General features: G+C 35.8%; 1 protein-coding gene across 1 annotated transcript; it reads left to right on the top strand.

The window, feature by feature from the left end:
* The first annotated feature begins 253 nt into the window (after positions 1-253).
* LOC127849677 (E3 ubiquitin-protein ligase MIB2-like) lies at positions 254-4,180 on the top strand. Its single transcript, XM_052382424.1, has 3 exons — positions 254-358; positions 1,919-2,025; positions 3,099-4,180. The coding sequence occupies exons 1-3, from the start codon at positions 351-353 to the stop codon at positions 4,178-4,180; spliced, it is 1,197 nt and encodes a 398-aa protein (XP_052238384.1). The 5' UTR covers positions 254-350.
* The last annotated feature ends 15,521 nt before the right edge of the window (positions 4,181-19,701 follow it).

The following is a 19,701-nucleotide window of genomic DNA, read 5'->3' on the forward strand; positions in this document are numbered from 1 at the left end:
TAAGAGAAAACACTCATAGTATTTTGCAAGCGCGTATTAATTTCATAACATATTCGATTGCTAGAATCTCATCTATTCCGAGGGATCACTGTAAACGCCGTTTCTAGTGTTGTGACTTTCGAAGTAACGCAATACTTTTACCTATGCGTACATTTGCGTGCACGCGCAACGAAGGCAACTCATCATGATGATTTCCAATACGTTCGTACATATAATCTACTTACCTGTAAATCGCCAACAGATTGACGGTGGTATTCATTGTACAGTGCAGAGTTTCTCGCTTTATATCTACAACAACGTACTTGAAAGCACATGCTTATATGTGATCCCGGCAGAGGCATATTTGTGCAATGTCGAGGTAGGTGTGTCTATAGATGCTTTATTGTGTATTGTGTAGTTCTTTATATGATTTGTAGAAGAAGTACACATTCTAATTTAAAGTTAAGGCAGTAATTTATTTTCTAGAGTGCCTATAGTGGAAAGTGTATACAGCTAATTTTGATTATTTCAGGAACTTTTAACCCATCAGATCCATAATGAATTCGGGGCAATACATATGGCATTCTTTTGAAATGCGCTATGTTTTTTCGATGCTTGTGTAAAATAAACATTATAGTAGATATTATGGATGGAAGTTTTAAGAATCACTTGATATAGAAGATTATCATGCAGCAACAACCGTGTTGTATACTGTATTTAATGTATTATATACGGACTCTATCTAATTAATGCTTTGTAGGGTTGTTTAGAAGAGTCATCGCTAAATTTGAAAAGGATACTCATCATAAGTGAGTTGCGGTTCATGTTTTACTAAACTGACACTAGGAAATCATATAGAACCGATTAATTATTATACCGACACATAACGTAGTTAGCTTTAATAAGAATACAAATATGTGGATGTATTTAATCTACAAGATAAAGTGGCAGTGCAACATCCTGCGTTAATAGTTAAATGCATTTTTTCTCCGTAAAGTTCTGTAAATGTTAATGAAACATTCTGATTTTTCTCTCTCAGAAAATGTAGTATTCATTTATCGAATTTTGAAAATAAATAATGATACGGCTTTGATAATTACAATGACGTATGAATTCGCTTCGTGTCGGGTCGTCAGTGACTTTGCCAATAGCGACCTAGGCTGTACTGTCCCCACACCCATATAATATGAGTCGTGTTCTGAGAAAACTGGGCTTAATGCATGTGCGTCAAGTGTCGTCCCAGATTAGACTGTGCGGTACGCACAGGCTAATCTGGGACGACACTTTCCGCTTTTACGTTTTTTTTAGTTTCAAGGAAGTCCCTTCTTAACGAAAATCAAGTTTAGGCGCAAAGTGTCGTACCTGATTAGCCTGTGCGGACTGCCACTTTACGCACATGCATTAGGCCCAGTTTTCTCAGAACGCGACTCATATGTTCGTGTTTGTTGTGTTGTGCGATACACTTCCTTTATCTTCATTTCATACTCAAATTACATTTATTATGTTAACATAAGTTATCAATGGCTGAAAGACGCTCCAGTTAAATGAAAGCAAATAAAGAATGACTATCCCACATTTTTACTATTATCTGCTTATTATATGCCCATATTTTATTCCACGAGAAAAAAATATTTATTTGTTATTATATGCATTCGCATTTACATATTCGTGACATGTGTATAATTGCTTTAAGATAAGTTGTATAGGCATAATTCGAAAAAAATATTCTGCTATGTTGTATATGTGTACTTATCAATTGCGAGTTACATCATTTCTTTCACTCTAGATCTGCAGCCGATTATTGCATGAATCACTATCTATCTTACGGTGGATTCCGAAGATAGTCGATGTACCTACATTGTAGATTAATCTATCTTACGGAGGATTCCGGATAAAGTCGATGTATCATGATTGCACTTCTATTTATGTACTATTTCAGTGCTATAGATTGCATCACAGAAGGCAACGTCTGGAAGCTAAAGCAGCTCATTCCAACGCTCGGCACGAAACACCTCAATCTGGGGCTTATACAGGCAGCTAAACTAGGTATCCAGAGAAATATGCCTTGTTTGGGGGAAAACAGGAACTACTGCATGTGCATCAAGTGTCGTTAATTGCAGTCCGAACAGACTAGTAGGGACTAAATAATTTCCCGCATGAATGACATTTGTTTAAAGGAAGTCTCCTCTATACGAAAATTTAGTCTTGATGGAAAGTTTCGTCCCTCATAAGCCCGTGAAGACTGCACAGGCTACTTTACGCACATGCAATAAACCCAGTTTTCCCGCAGTTATGCTAACATTGTGTTTTCGTTGAGTGCCTGTGTAGTATCAATTGCTCTACGTTTGTATCATCGTATGCTATGGACGACAGGTAACTTGTCATTCATGGAGGACTTTATGCTGCCATACATTTCATTTCTTTACTCGTGTTATTGTTTTAATATCTAGCGTTTCGAATCATGTTTATGTCATGATTATTATGGGACGCTTATGTGTTGCGTTACATGACTTTTCGCATTGATGCACTTCGCTAATATATCTATAGCCAAAACTACCTTGTTTAAATTTAGGATAATTGTACATACAGTGGATATTATTTACTGTGTACTGTAGTCGTTAGCGCAAAGTGTAATATGTATGCATAGGGCTGTCACGATACGCCGTGAGCGTACCGCTATATATAGTGATACGACAACGGCGATATTTTACTGAATGTATCTGTGAAGAAAACAGCAAAATAACATGTTTCACAACTTCGTTAAACTCATAATCTGACAACACTGATATTATGGTATGACTAGAATCTATTATGAATAAAATCAATCATTGTCTGACTATAACCTGTCAAAAGGGAATCAACACAACCTAATAAACTTGATAGAAGTAGTCATAATCTCGATCGAAAACACTCTTTCTACAGTTCCAAACTGATACTTTTATTAAAAAATGTATTAAACCTCTGTGTTCATAAAATAATAATTAGATTAAAAAAACCGGTGCGGCAACGCCGTACCGAGGTGCGATTTTTTTTAACGACATGCACCGCGATATACCGGTTTACCGGTTAATCGTGACAGCCCAATGCATTAATAACTTCAGAAACAATATTGATTTCAGGTACCACAGAATGTTGTCAGTGCCTGATAGGCGCTGGAGCGGAAATCAACTTCGTCAGCAACGCCAACTACACACCTCTTACAACCGCCATCAAACACAACAAACCGGAAGTTGTGCGGCTGCTTCTCTCATCCGGGTGTTCTGCGGAAAACAAAGGCGGACTAAACAGCTATCCGCTTCATATCGCGGTACAACAAGGCTTTGAAAAGTGCGTAAACTTGCTACTGGAATACGATGCCTCAGTAAATGTCAAGGATGCTGAAGGTAATACACCAATAGTGCTAAGTGCTATTTACGGTCATTACGGGGCAATGAGAAGTCTGCTTCAAGCCGGTTGTAATATAAATGCCGCAAACAAACATGGCTTGACAGCGTTGCATTACGCCTGCCACAAAGCTCGTGGGTTCCAAGTGCTCTTGGACGCTGGGGCGGACCCGGATGTAAGGGATAATGACAATATAACACCTATATTAATGGCGGCATCTGAAGGATTCGATGTCGTTGTGAAGGCCTTGGTAGAAGCTAAATGTGATGTGAATATTCCGAATAACTCTGTTAAAAAGACTGCGTTACATATCCTGTCTTTTAAAGGTCACACCGAATGTATTAATGCGCTGGTGTTTGGAGGCGCGGACATAAACGCGTGCGATGTCTATAAAAGAACACCGCTGTGGTATGCCATACACAATAATAAAGTGAACGTAGTAAGGTTGCTATTAAAAGCCTACAGTCACGTCGACACTTTCCAATGCGGTGCCACTTCTACATCAGACGACTGCCCAGCTCGTTTAGCGTTTCACAATAATATGTTTGATGTCATAAAATTCTTTATTTTAACTGGATATGATCATTCTCACGTAAGAGAAATTTTACAAAGTAACGCGTATTCAGATTGGCTGTTGTCAGTGGAAGAGTTTTACCATTGGTCCGATTTTGGAACTGGTGCGCAGACTTTGAAACAACTATGTCGTAAGTGGATTCGACATCATCTTGGGCGACAGTTTTACCACCACCTGCAAATTCTACCTGTTCCGGATATAATCAAGAGTTATTTGTATTTAGAAGAATTACACGACCATTAATGTTTCACTGTGCATTACTGTATTTTTTGATTTGCATTAAATTGAAGATTCGGATCAATTTCCTAATTTATTCCTAATTTATTGATAAAGTAGAAGTATATATAGCATCGGAGACATTTAACTGATCAAGGTTTACCCTTTATATGTTTCTCTCCAATATATATTACCGGTAGTTCATGATTTAAACACATTCTAATGTTTACATACGTTAGTTCTCCATGCAATGTTTGTATGGCATTCGTAAAGCTGGTACTTAGTTCCATTATGCAAAGCGTCGTCAAATTAGATTGACTGTGTTCAAGCAGTAATACTATGAGTCACATTCTGAGAAAACTGGGCATACTGCTTGTGCGAAAAGTGTCGTCCCAGATTAGCCTGTGCAGTCCGCACATGCTAATCAGGGACGACACTTTACGCATTAATTGGATTTTTGCTAAAAAGAGACTTCAGTTAAACGAAAAAAGTAATAAAGCGGAAAGTGTCGTCGCTGAAAAGCCTGTGGTGACTGCACAGGCTAATCTGGGACGACACTTTACGCACGTGCATTAAGCCCAGTTTTCTCGGAACGCGGCTCATATAATTATACTTATGTTCATTGATGATCATATTAATTAGAGACATTTTGTTCATAGACAGCAGCCGCGTCTGCTTGGTGACTTTGTCTTTACAAAACACACTTTAGGAGTAAAATAGAATGGCTATAAATTATTTTAAAATCATGTGTCTCGGAGTTAACAATCAAGGGAGAAAATCTCAATAGTACTCTATTACGTTGAGGTGAAATGGTCTTTTCTTACATTTGAACTAACTTTATCAGCTGCAGAAGTCTCTGCTTTCGAGTGTAACATTGAGTCGCGTTCTGACAAAACTGGGCCTTCGGCTTCGGTCCATATACTTTTTGGGGCTGCCTGGCTGGTCACTATTCTGCCGTAGGGCCCTCAGTGAGGTTTTCTATTTCTTAATTAGCGACCCGAGCCACTGATGGATAGGAATACTAAAAAAATGCTCTTACGTCGCTAGAAGGAGATTGCCGGTGTATGTGTGCAAAATGTCCCAAATGTTTTGTTAGTCACATAATTTTTGTAATTACCTTTTAATGCGAACTGAGATGTTAACTCGACCAGGTCGGGAGAAGATCTGACTATTCTGATAAAAAGCGCTCGCTTACATACTGCCTAATAAATTGGTGTTACTCGGACAGTTTCTTGTAATAAGGACACTTAATCTATAACATAAAAGAAACAATAAACCCTAACAAAAATAAACCAAAGTTAGGCCAGTAAAACATTGTTGCGGTTAAAATTGTCACAGCTGTATTAACAAACACTATGCTTTCTCGTCGATCCATTTAACTTACAATGACAATGCCTTTGTGTAGGCTAAATAAAATAATTACTTGTTCCTGTGAATGAAAACATTATTCTGATTATAACCTGCTATCATTGAAACCGTTCACCAATACATTACCTTATTGTTTGCATGACGTAAACAATTACATACATGGAACTATATTGGAAGAAAATGTTCCAGCTGCATAAAAGTATTACAAGAAATCATGCACATATGTGCAAAACCGCGGCCACTAAATGTATCGGGCTGGTGACCGTAAACACCCAGCATTGCATTTTGATCCGACATGATAGTAACACATTGCAGTCCAGTACATATTGTAAACATGAAACTTACAGAGCGATATCCGAAATGAATGAAGCAAAAATAGTTTGCGTGTAGGCTGAGATATGTTTGCTTTTCGGACGTGAAACCAGTGTTAAGATCATTTCGTCAACATCAAAAGAGAACAAAATAGGATATTTTACTACATTTATAAGTGGGTAACTTTTTATTGATATGATCTTTTAAAACTGACTTAGTATGTGGTGTTTTTCGTTTTATATAGCTGTGGATATCATACATGGAAAGTGTCACATAATTTTCAGGATAATTTGTCAATCCATAAAAGACAAAGCATTATAGGGATAACACGCGTTATCGAGGGCATGATCATCTGCGGGCGCTCGAATAATCCGTTCCTGCCCGAGTGCGCAGCATAGGATTCTGATGATGAAGTATTTATACGCGGTGGAAAGAATTGATCATATCCATGTTCAAAATGACCTTTTTCTTGAAAAGACTGTTCCCACTTACAACTTCTCTTCAGCTTTTTTCTCTTTGTATTAGTGTTCTCTTAAGGACCCGTCATCAATTCGAAAAGTAGTAACTTGAAATTGTCAGACTGCGTCACGGAACGGTGTGCTCTATTTTAATTATGTTGTAGAAGTTTACATGTGAGTCAAATGTCAACCTCCGGGAAGAGATTTGACTGGAACCAGCATAGCTCGATCAAATCCATGCAATCTTAACCAACTACGTGATGATATCTAAGCGAAGTGGTACGATAATTTTCCCGTTGTTATTTTTACTCTTTTTTTAAATATATGTAATTAATTGTACATGTAAGATTTATTTGAAATTTACATGTACGTATTGAAGTTTAAGACCAAATGATTAAGTATGTAAATTCATTGTAAAAAGTTATATCGTCTGCAAGTCATAAATGCATTTTCAGGTTAATTTAGCTTTACAAGGTTACATTCGGTGTTGTGTGCATGGTCTTTTGGGGCCAAGTTTGATGTGCAGCCACATGCCACCTCTGCTGCCGCTGTCTGTAAAACGGTGAGCTATAGAGTTCACAACAAGCCGTAAATTGGGCTCCGTGGAAACAAGAGAGGTTGACACCGCTGATGGTGCAAGTTCCAAATTAGTAATAACGATAACGATTAATGGACAGTTTCCAGGGCCCAGAATTGAAAAATATGTCGACCAAACACGCTGAACAAGTTAAAATCGTTATTAAGCTACACACCGACAGCGTTACGGTTCATTTACATGGAGTTCATCAGAAAGGTACAACGTGGATGGACGGAGAAGCTTTCATATCACAATGCCCAATTTTACCCGGTCAATCGTTTGACCATGTTTTTAAAGCTTATCCACCAGGAACTAGCATGTACCACGCTTATATTGAGGATCAATGAAGCATGGGCCTTTACGCTGCATTCATAGTCTATCCAAGAATGAATCCTGTGATAATTGTCTTACACCAAATCGTTGTACTGTTACAGGACTGGAACCATTTGATGGATCCTGAAACGGCCTATAAAGAATGCTGACAGCACTATTTGATTTTACAACAAGGCAAGTTATAAATACAAAATATACCGTGAATAGAGCTGGATTTTCTAGGTTTGAGTTTCAATCAGGTCTTATAATGGAAAATGTCGTTACTGGTAAACGGCATATAATCACAATGACAGCCCGTTTGCTCGTTTTCAAACAACGTCCGGGTGACTTATTGCTTCCGGATTATAGTTGCCATGACCATATATCCAATGCAAGTATTCATCGAAGGACAGACATTTATTTTTCGTGGATCAGACGCCTACGACATATAACGACGAGAATTTCAATCGCTTATCATCCACCCTGGTGAAAGATATGATATTATGTAGATGAGCCCCAATAAACCTAGCAAAAGGCAGTATATGTTTGTTGCAGAAACTATTGAAACTCGAGCCAGCCACGAAAAATACCACGCCGCAGAAGTCATTCTAGAAATTGTTGATTACAATGCTGCGACAGAGTTATTTCCACTCAGAGCAAGTGATGTCAACTGTACCGATATAAATTATACTATGTTGAACTTTCCCTACCAATATGAATCACCTATATCTCTCACGAAATGCATTATATTCAATGATATAAAAAATAACGATTCAATACATGAACCAGAAAAGATTCTTGGAAATAGGGTAGAAATTTCGGCTTTCCTGAAATGGCAACACTCCGGTCTCCGTCAATACAAGGGAATTTATATTTCCATCCGTCTCGATGCTAACACAACCAAACGAAGTGACTACAGGCTGCGACGAAGCCAAATGCTCACGCGATGTTATGTGTGAATGCACATACACACAGATGATTCCTTCCAACAAACTTATCCAAATGGTGTTCTGTAACACAAATTATGAAATTTGCGCAAAAACACAAATTATTACTTTTGTGCAAAAACACAAATTTGCGCAATTCCAATGCAAACAATTACCGAAGAATATATTTTCATCGCAATCAGAAAATATCATCTTACATTTAAAAGCCCAACAGTTATGTATATCTTACTCTGCAAGTATTAGTCATTGTGCAGATACTCAATTTTGTCACAAAGAATGGCATCTGTTCGAAGGGCTACGACAACATGAAGAAATAAAATTATATTACACTCAATGCATATCCTGTATCATTATACTTATTTCTTGTAGGGTTTCCTACTACAAATGAAACCGAAACAACAAAAACGGATCAAACTAAAACTGATACGGGAACTAGCTCAGGGACCAGGTTCGTCCTTGGTGTAAAAAAACAAACATCCTAACGATTGTCGTGTTATCTATTTGGAACGAAACAGAGCTTTAAACAGATGCTTATAATTTTTGTTATAAATACAGACACACTTTATGAAAATAGCCTTCGATTGATACTCGTAATAAATCATGATAAGTCGAGAATCAAAGTATCCCAATATAATAGTGTCCCTCCAACGTATGATTACGGTTACTGGTGGATGAGGCAACACATAACGTCAGACGTTATCTTTGTTGAGGCTTCATATTGATCTTAATGTTTTTGTTTTTTGTAATATTTGGTCATTAATTCCCAAATTTCAAACAACCGGTTTGCTGCCCCAATAGATAGTGCATCAATGTATATTTTACGTAATCTGATACTGAATGCTTTTGTTGTTGACATATTTAATCTTATAAAAGGTTTATCAAAGATTATCTAGCATCTATATATGTGAATTGAATAGTTGTGTTTGTAGAAAAGTATTACAAACATTTGATTATTTGAATCTATATGATGCTTTTTCGTTTTGTATATCTAAGTGTATATAACATACAAGTTTTACAAGTTTATTTGAACATAATATCCAGAAGGCCAAAAGCCCAAGTGGATAAATTAGGCGAACAGTGTTTACACAGTAAATAGTCATGATTATACAACGTAATAATACGCTCAATTGCAACAATACATATAAATAAATATTATTTTACTGTTTTAATAAATATCGATATTTCTCAAAGCTAGGTTAGTTTATATTGTTGTTGAGAATTCGCGACATCTGCACATGATTACACTCCAGATTTCGCAATGTCGCATATCGTCGCCGTGTATTGCAGTTTTGTAGTGTTCACATCGGTTGTTTCATAGTGTTCACATCAGTTTCGTAGTGTTCACAGCAGTTTCGTAGTGTTCACAGCAGTTTCGTAGTGTTTCACAGCAGTTCCGTAGTGTTCACAGTAATTGCGTGGTGAACACGGCAGTTTCGTAGTTTTCACAGCAGTTTCGTAGTTTTCACAGCAGTTTCGTAGGTTTCATTGCAGTTTTGTAGTGTTCACACCATTTTTGTATTGTTCACAGCAGTTCCGTATTGTTCACAACAGTTTTGTGTTGTTCACAACAGTTTCGTATTGTTCACAGCAGTTAAGTAGTGTTTACAGCAGTTTCGTAGTGTTCACAGCAGTTTTGTGGTGTTCACAGCAGTTTTGTATTGTTTATTGCAGTTTCATATTGTTCAAAGCAGTTTCGTTTTGTTCAAAGTAGTTACGTAGTGTTCACAGCAGTTTCCTATTGTTTACAGCAGTTTCATATTGTTCAAATGAGTTTCGTAGTGTTCACAGTAGTTTTGTAGTGTTCAAAGCAGTTTAATAGTGTTAACAGCGAATTATTTATCTTACGGAACCAAGATTTTATAAGTAAGCGTCGACTGCTTTGGTACCGAATCATTAGAACAGTATACCTATGTAACACGCAACAGCTAAACTGTACACACACACACACTTGCATTGATTATATGTTTTGTAATGATTTGTTTATTATAGATGTGCATAGCGAAATTAAAAGTACAAAGACGTCGAAAAAGATCCGTTCACACTTACCACCCTTACCATCATTTGAACTAAAACGGAGAATACAATATTTAATCAATAGATTGTTCAACATGTGTGTGGGCCTATTTACGTAGACAAAGTCACTCTTGCTTGTTGACAATAACATACCAAATAATGTTACTAATTCTCATATATTTTCAGGTATGGAATGCTTCAAATTGACCTTTTTCTTGAAAAGACTGTTCTAACTTACTACTGATCTTCAGCTTTTTTTCTCTTTGTATTTGTGTTCTATACAGCCCCGTCATTAATTTGAAAGAAGTAACTTGAAATTGTCAGACTGCGCCACGGAACGGTGTGCTATATTTTAATTATGTCGTAAAAATTTACAGGTGAGTCCAATGTCAACCTCCGGGAAGAGATTTGACTGGAACCAGCATAGCTCGATCAAATTCATTCCTTGTTAACCAACTACGTAATGATATCCTAGCCAAGTGGTACAATAATTTTCCCGTTGTTATTTTTACTTTTTTTTAATTAATGTAATTTATTTTTAATTATGAATCTAAATTTATAAACTATTTTAATAATATAAAAGAAAATTATACTACTTTTCATTAAATAATACTTAAAAAACCATCCAGATCTGGAAGGATTTTCTTGTGATGACAGAGATTGTATGTGAGAGCATGGGACGACAACTCTGCGTGGAGATTGGTCCAATGTGAGTATGCCAGCTGTGTACGAGGTATTAAAAGCTATCGCCTACAACTTAAATATCCGGACGCTGAAAGGGGCCTTTTCAGAGCTTTTGGCATGGACTGAAGTTTGTCATTAAATGCTTTATATTGATAAATGTAAACATTCGATCTAAAAATCTCGCGTTGACAAACTAGAATAAAATTAAAAAAGAATAAAAGTAACCATCAACTGGGCTAGAACTACTGACCCCTGGAGTAAAATTATATCGCTTAGACCACTCGGCCCTCCGTGCTCATACACTGAGTGGTGTATTTGTACTTAATATAAGCAATGCTCGTAGTATCACAAAATAAAACGAAAACAACAGAACTCTCCATATTTCACAATCGTTTCGCGTTGCAACGCTTGATAATTTTCAGGTTTTGTGATCGTCAAAAGATGCATATCATGGATATTTTAGAGCATGGTAAATGTTACGTTTTACTATTTCCTTACAAATATCATAACTACAACGAAAATTTGCCAAATGAAACAATTGTTTTAAATTTTGTCAATTTACATAAACGTTAAAATGCCCCTTTAAATAATACGTTAACTTTGATACTGTTTGTATGTAGGCGATCCATGTATTTTCACAAAATATAACGAAAAAATAAACAGAAGCACTCCATATCACTAAATAATTTCGCGTTTGTAACGCTTTATAATTTTCATAATGTCAAATGATGATAACTCATAAACGAAACAGTATTTTCAGTTATAGTCTACGTCATTAGTGCTATTTAACTCCCTGATATTTTAATGTTCTGTTATTTTATTTTTTTGAATCTGTGATGAAATGTTGAAAAAGTGGCATTTCGACGATCTGTGTAAAAGTCTCTTTAATATAATATTAGCAAAACCGAACAATCTTAGCTCATCGGTAAAGTTCATTAACCGCAAGTGAAATGTTGGATTAGTTCTTTAATTTATTCCCTTAGATAAAAAAACACTGTAATAAACAATTCGTCAGTCTATGTTAGAAAAGAAGACCGAAGATGTATCAACAACAATTAATAGATCTCTGACAAAATAGACCGAGATAATGGATTGAAGTTCATTAATGACCAATTAAGTTGATAAAATAACGCTGCAAGGACAAAAGCAATAAATACACAAGATCGACATTCATGTAACAAATATCGCTTTGATGACAAAATACTCTTTATCAACACATCTACGTGTTTTATTCCTTTTAGGCATAATAATTAAAGAATAAGCACTATCCTCAAGTCGTACTTTACAAAATATTACAATTCCGCCTACTCATATGCAAATTTTCGGGAACCAATTAACACACATTTTGAATATATATCATAGTTTTTGACGGTATTATATTTTACAAAACAACAACAACAAAACTAAACAATTAAAATTACATCGCCGTGTGTGTAATGTGTATTTCTCATTTAAGATACATTAGTGTACTAAAGCTTAAAATCTACCAACATGTGTCAGTTTTCGTGATTATGTTCAGTTTTTTTAATAAGAAGAAATTTAGCAGTTATAAAGCAAAAGTGTCTGTTGCAATATTGGAAATAAAATCCAAACAACGCCGGTGATCCTATGTTTCTATTTCATGTTTATGCTCCTCCGAAATTTTTGGGTGGAGCATATAGTCGCCGCTTCGTCCGTCCGTGAGTCCGTCCGTGCACAATTCTTGTCCGGGCTATTTCTCAGCAACTAATGACTGGAATTCAATGAAACTTTATGGGAAGCTTCACTACCAGAGTTATGGCCCTTTGAAATTCTCCATTAACTGTACATATAGTGCAATTTTTGTCCGGGCTTTTTCTCAGCAACTAATGGCCGGAATTAAATGAAACTGTATGGGAAGTTTCACTACCAAAAGGAGATGTGCATATTATCAGCCAGTTTTGGTCGGATGATTTTTCACAGAGTTATGGTCCTTTGAAATTTTCCATTTACTGTACATATAGTGCAATTCTTGTCCGGGCTATTTCTCAGCAACTAATGACTGGAATTCAATGAAACTTTATGAGAAGCTTCACTACCAAGAGGAGATGTGCATATTATCAGCCGGTTTTCGTCGGATGATTTTTCACAGAGTTATGGCCCTTTGAAAATTTCCATTGAACATATAGTGAAATTCTTGTTCGAGCTATTTCTCAGCAACTTTTTACGGATATTCAATGAAACTTTATGGGAATCTTCACTACCAACAGGAGTTGTGCACATTATAAGCCGGTTATGGTCGGATGATTTTTCACAGAGTTATGGCCCTTTGAATTTTTCTATAAACTGTACATATAGTGCAATTCTTGTCCGGGCTATTTCTCCCAAACTACTGACTGGAATACAATGAAGCTTTATGGGAAGCTTAACTACCTTGAGGAGATGCGCATGTTATTAGTGGGTTCTAGTTAGATGATTTATTTAGAGAGTTATGGCCCTTTGAAATTTTTAAGTTGCTAAACCATCAATCGTGTTACATATTTTGTCCAAAGTTATGCACCTCAAGGCGTTTCCTTTTATCTGAATATATAGTGCAATAGTGTGACAAAAAAACCTTTGGGGAGCATCACCCGTCTCCGACGGTTTCTTGTTCATATTGTATGTGTATGTATTATTCGCAGACACATTGTCAAAAATATATATCATTGGGAAAAAATCACCGACACTTCGCAACACCCCTTAACGAAAAAGGGCCGACTTACTATCTGATTCTTATTCTGGGTCCCCTGAGACCAAGAATGGGCATTACTGGTAGTTTATAAATCCCAGAAGAAAAAGAACACACAACAACCAAGCGACCGCCATCATCATCACAGCAACAAAAACAACCCAATAACAGCTTCAAGAATCTGCTGTCAGACAGCAGGTTTAGCAACATCGAAACAAAAAATATAAAGAATCGGCAGTCTTAACAGATGTCAACCACATACACAAGAACAACAAGAAGAAGAAGAACAACAACACTGACGCTCTTACAAAAACGGGTTTTATATAAATCGGAACCGGAACCGATGCCATCATCATATGGCAATTAGCATTTCGACTCTTGTAGATCACAATGTACTAAAATATTTCCTTATAAAATTCAATGTAAAAGCAATAGCTTTAACATAAAGTGAAGTAAAACTTTTGCGCGTAGATACCCTCATAACCATACCTTTTCTTAAAGAGCATTCCAAGCCGAATTTATTTAACAATATAAAAAAGGTCCTGTAGTATGTTTTGTTTTAAAAGGGCCTTTCCACAGATTTTGGCATGTATTGAAGTTTGTCATTAAATGCTTTATATTGATAACTGCTAAAATTGGATCTAAAAAGATCCAGTAAAAAAACAAGAATAAAATGAAACAAAGAGAAAAAAAACAACAACCCTGAACTGGGCTCGAAACACTGACCCCTGGAATAAAAGTCTATCGCTTAGACCACTGTGCCATCCGTGCTCATGCGATGCGTGATGTATTTGATACTTTATATAAGCAATCCTCGTAGTATTACAAAAAGTAACGACAGCAACAGAACTCTCTAAATTATTCAGTCGTTTCGCGTTGCAACACTTCATAATTTTCGGGGTTTTAAATCGTCAAAAGATGCATATAATGGCTTTTTTAGAATATGGTAAATGTTCAGTACTACCGTTTCCTCACAAAAATCATGACTACAACGTAAATTTGCGAATCTGAAACACGTTGTTTTTTTTTAATTTTGTCAATTTACCAAAATGTGAAAAGGCCCTTTTAAACTTTTGAACACAAACAAAACAGTATGAGATGATTAATTCTTCCCCGACTAGATTAATAACCTAAACATAGATGACACAGCAATCAGGCAAATTACACCTAAAAGAATTATCTAGACAGAACCAGATCCGATATCTGCTGAGAATTTATGAAAAATCAACAGTACTTGTTCAGAGGAGTCCCCTCAGATCAGAGATTAAATAACGTAGGTGACAGACCGAAAAGGAAAAATGGCGCAATAAAAATAGATTTATAATACTTGTTCAAGTAAAGGTGTTTTAACAAAAAAATCGAAACTTGGGAAACTTTGGATGCAACTAAAAAGTTTGCTAGTAATCTGACATTGATAAACGTTACAGAACAGGGATTAATTTAAATGGGATCGATCTGATACATGTACAATTTTTTTAATTCTGATGGAATTAAAGACACAACGATTTATAACGTAACATAACGAATGTATGACTTCGAACTGAATCATGCAGGAACGATTTATTAATTAACATTTTGTAAAGGGAGAGACGCTAACAAAAAGCTTTTAGTTTACATAGGTTTGTAAATGTTTAGTGTTTAACGAATGCTTCACCGCGACATATAGTGTAGAGTTATGTACGTTCCATAAATGATTACAAATGATGACGTATAACCAGTACGAGATGTAGTACGTAGTTTCAAGTGTGGTAACAAATGATTAATGCATGTTACATGTTTGTTTTTCAAAGTCCCGTACGTTCTGGAAGTAGTTACTGTTGATGAACGCCCATATTTATAATACTTGTTCAAGTAAAGGAGTTTTAACGAAAAAATCGAAACTTAAGAGACTATGGATGCAACTACAAAGTTGTCAAGTAATCTGACATTGATAAACGTTACAGAACAGGAAACGTTCAACGCGACGTCATCAAACTTTTTCGAATGGAAGTTTCCGCCGGTCGGTTACTATAAAAACACGAGGATGCTGTTCTGGAGGGTGATCCCACCGATTCTTATTTCTATTGGAACGATCGGAAACGTTATGACTATTTTCGTGCTGCTTCGTCAGAAGAAGATGAAGTCAACGGCGGTGTTCCTGTTTGCTCTGGCGCTTTCAGATACGCTCGTGTTGTTTTGCGCACTTCTGCCAGAGTGGGAGCATTATACACTGCCACACTTGAGAGAACAGCTTGCGTGCTGTTCCCGCATAAAGTGAAACTGGGCTGTTCCCCACGAAACGCTAGTTTGATCATCGTCACCATTGTTTTAGTCGTGTTCGGAATTAATATAATAATTCTGGTTATATTTGATGTGAATGGATACGAGGGCGCGAATTGCCAACCGTCCTCGGAGGGATACCAAGATCTATTTGACATATCTGTTTACATATGGAAAGACTTTACTTTTCGGCGCGCCGTTCCCGCTGCTACTAATTGGCAACGTCATCGTCGTAGTGCAGCTCGCGCGCTCCCGTTCAAGACATCAGCGGATGAATATTTCCGGTCAGGTGCGCGATACGCGTTCATTGTCCATTTTAATGATTGCCCTGTGCGTTCTTTTCCTCGTCACGGTTACACCGGTGTCAGTCGGTATGGTGTACCTCCCCTACCAGAGGGAGAAGAACTTTGCGCTCGCGTCAGTTGATCCAGACACGGCCTTGTACGATGCCCAGTACTTTAAGTTCTTTTACTCTGTTGCATATCTGGTCAGCTTCTTCAATTCCATCTTCAATTTTGCCATCTACGTGTTCAGTGGCTCGAAGTTCCGTGCAGAACTTGTGAGCATGCTTTGCTGTAAGGCAAATTATGGTATCAGATCGTTTGGGAGCTAGGGGCCGATGCAGATGAATTCTTAATGCCACCAGCATCAAAATGCCGACGAAACCGTTATCTTTAACACTAATTGACAGTATTGCATATTTCTTAATATTAAACGCATTGCTGGTTTGATTTTGGATAATACAGAAGAATCAGTTTTGTTAATCAGTGTTTGATGTACAATATACTATTAGCACGTTTAGAGCAATGCTAGGCCACCGGTACTATCCATAGCAGCAGACAAACAGTTGTTTTGAAAAAAAAGTCAAATATTTCCTTTTAATTTGCTTGATTTAGGAATGGTAGAATTTTGGAATGGTAATATACACATTCTTTTTTCAAGATTCGAATAAATAATTATATTGTATACCGTTCTTATTGTTGATTTAATACTATATCAATGTTTTGTTGCATATGTAAACAAAGTGTGTGCGCGCATACTAGCTTCGGGTATAAAATAATGTGTTTCCGTGCCTGATCGAAAAAGGTGGTTATTGGAAAACGGCAGTGGGGAATACATGTATGTTATATCATATTCATGTCGATCAGTCACTGAGTATAGTCAATGAAATTGAATTTTCATATAAAAATGCTCTATAACTTAAGTCTCTTAATACAGATAAAAAGCCACTAGAATGCAGGATTTTACTTTTCATTTTCAAAATTGTCTAGGGGGAGGACCTCCAAACCCCCCGATTGCAGGAGGGGGACACCCCCTCCCCCACGACCCGCTTCGCAACTTTGTTGCTCAATAACATTCGTTGATGGGAAAATTCGCACCCCCTTTACAAAGCTCTGGCTACGGGCCAGGTCTCTTTGCGTTTGATCATACTGAAAATGGAAACCACACACAATATCTTTTTAATTTCGCTCGCTAGCTCAATTTTAGGGCCTAATTTAAAGCCATTTTTGTGACTTTGCTTTTATATCTTAATTCGATCTTAAATAAGAAAAAGCAAGGCTGGTTTATTCTTTATTAGCGTAATCTAAGATCGTTACAAGTAGCACATGTGTTCTTTATACTCCAGATGTAGACACTAGAACCGCGAGGACGGATTTATTTAATTAACGTAAATAAAGATTTTACGCAGCCTAGCGAACGGATCGGGCAAAGAGAACAGCATATTTATATTTTATCATATTTATGTATTTGTGTGCCACGTTGGCCCCTATAAGATCCGCTGGTGGAATGTGTAGCCCCTATAAGATCCGCAAGTGGAATGTGCAACTCCAGTATTTATTGTTTGAACTTCTCCAGACTACAATTTAATTTCAACACATTCATATGCGTGAAGCGTCAATAGAAACTATCGACCTGATATAACAATGGTATCAGTATGATAAAAAATAATCTGCCGTAAAATGCATCGCTCATTTGATTGAATACTATACATAGGCTTTGACATTGGAGTTCATTAAACACATTGTCAGTGTGAGGTTGATAAGAGTGCGTTTCAATATTAGACTTTTAATCCTGTACATAAGTTATAATTATCCGAAGCATGATAGTTGGCTGTATAGACGATAGTTGTTATTTATTTGTGTGCACCATATTGCGTAGCGTGCGCTCTCGAAAGATTATACGCGTGCACGCGATATCTATAACGTAATATCGTATTGCATAGTAACGTAGTATCGCGCGCGCAAGTAAAATGTCGGCGTGACGTGTGCACGTAATATATATCGCGTGTTCATGGAATAGGTAATGGGCATAAAATAGGTATCAATCAAGCTTTTGCTAGCACAAGAAACACTTATCGCTTGCGTTCGTAAAAGCCATTCGTGCGCATATGATAAATATCGCGAGCGCATCTAAAAGCTTTTGTGTGCGCATGTAATACATACATATTAATAATATATACACATGAAATATAAATAATACTCATTGCTTCCAGCATAAGGTAATGTTACTCTGTCGTTGGTATTTAAGTTGACCATACCTAGATACTTAACAGTTCTATAACAACTGATAATATAGTCAGATAATATTTATTTAAGGTATATTTAGTGTAATATTTAACATATAGTTCATGCTATTGAGGACTCATTCAAGCGACAGAACAAGCTAATTTTTAAATAAATACGAATTACTTAATATACACATATATAAGTGCAACCAAAAGTATATTATTATTTTAAATATTCTACTGAATCACCTGACATTTAGGGTTAAATGTCAATAATTTAACAAACAGATCAATAACGTTTGTGTTAGAAATATTGCTGTTTAAGTGTCTTTTTTAAATAATTACCTAGCATATTTTAGACAGTTTATAATGGCAGTATAACATAGTTATACTTTATTTTTTAATTAGCAAATTGCAAAACCTGTATTCTTGGTCAACAATTGATGTTTTGAGATTTTATCAACAAATAGTTGTTTTCGCTGATATCAAAATATGCGCAATTTTGGAATCAATTTTCGTAATGTACAGAGTTTAGTCTTTCAACTAAAATAAAAATACAAACGCACAAGTTAGCTCTGTATATATATAGCTTATAGAGTTTAATGAAGTTAACTATCTATTAATATTGAAGAAGCGTATCACAATAACGAAAATATTTGCAAATAATATATTATCGGCGTTTTTACGTTTTTTCCATAGGTTACATTATACTTTATATTAATGGTGTGCAATGCTATAACCTCTAAATAAAACGACGATGTATTTGAACAAACAAAATGTATGTATGGACACTGGCCCACAGTCACAGTTTAACTCGGAGGTAAGCGACTTTATTTTGTTTGTTTATTTCGTATCGGATCCAGAAGGCCAATAACAGCCCAAGTGGACAATGATTATGCATACAGTGTTTACAAATGTGCAATATGTAAGGAAATAAATGTATGACAGTTCAAATATAAATACTACTACGAGTTATATTAATACTAATAATACTAAAAACATTAATAATAATAATAATAATAATAATAATATTAATAATACCAATACTAATACTAATACAAATAATAATTATAATAATAATAGTAATGATAAAAATAACAATAAAAATAATAATAATAGTAATGATAATAATAATAATAATAATAATAATAATAATAATAATAATAATAATAATAATAATAATAATAACACATATTTTCTACTAAAATGGTGCAAGGTATATCATGTAAATTTACATAACATGCAACTCAAAATTGTTGATTAAAACATACCTCAAACTACAAAAAGCAAACGTAATAATTATAATAATGATAATAATGCAATGTAATTTGTGAAAACAAAATACAAATAACTATGATTCTTTCTAATTACACATTAGAGTAATACAAGCATGATATATCATTTTATGTATTATACATATCTATTG

The sequence above is a fragment of the Dreissena polymorpha genome, chromosome 11 (assembly GCF_020536995.1).
Source record: "Dreissena polymorpha isolate Duluth1 chromosome 11, UMN_Dpol_1.0, whole genome shotgun sequence".
Lineage (NCBI taxonomy): Eukaryota > Metazoa > Mollusca > Bivalvia > Myida > Dreissenidae > Dreissena > Dreissena polymorpha.

Excerpts from the sequence above, each read along its gene's own strand:
- LOC127849677 (XM_052382424.1), top strand. Across the intron at positions 2,026-3,098 it reads TATACAGGCAGCTAAACTAG|GTACCACAGAATGTTGTCAG; the intron begins GTATCCAGAGAA and ends TATTGATTTCAG.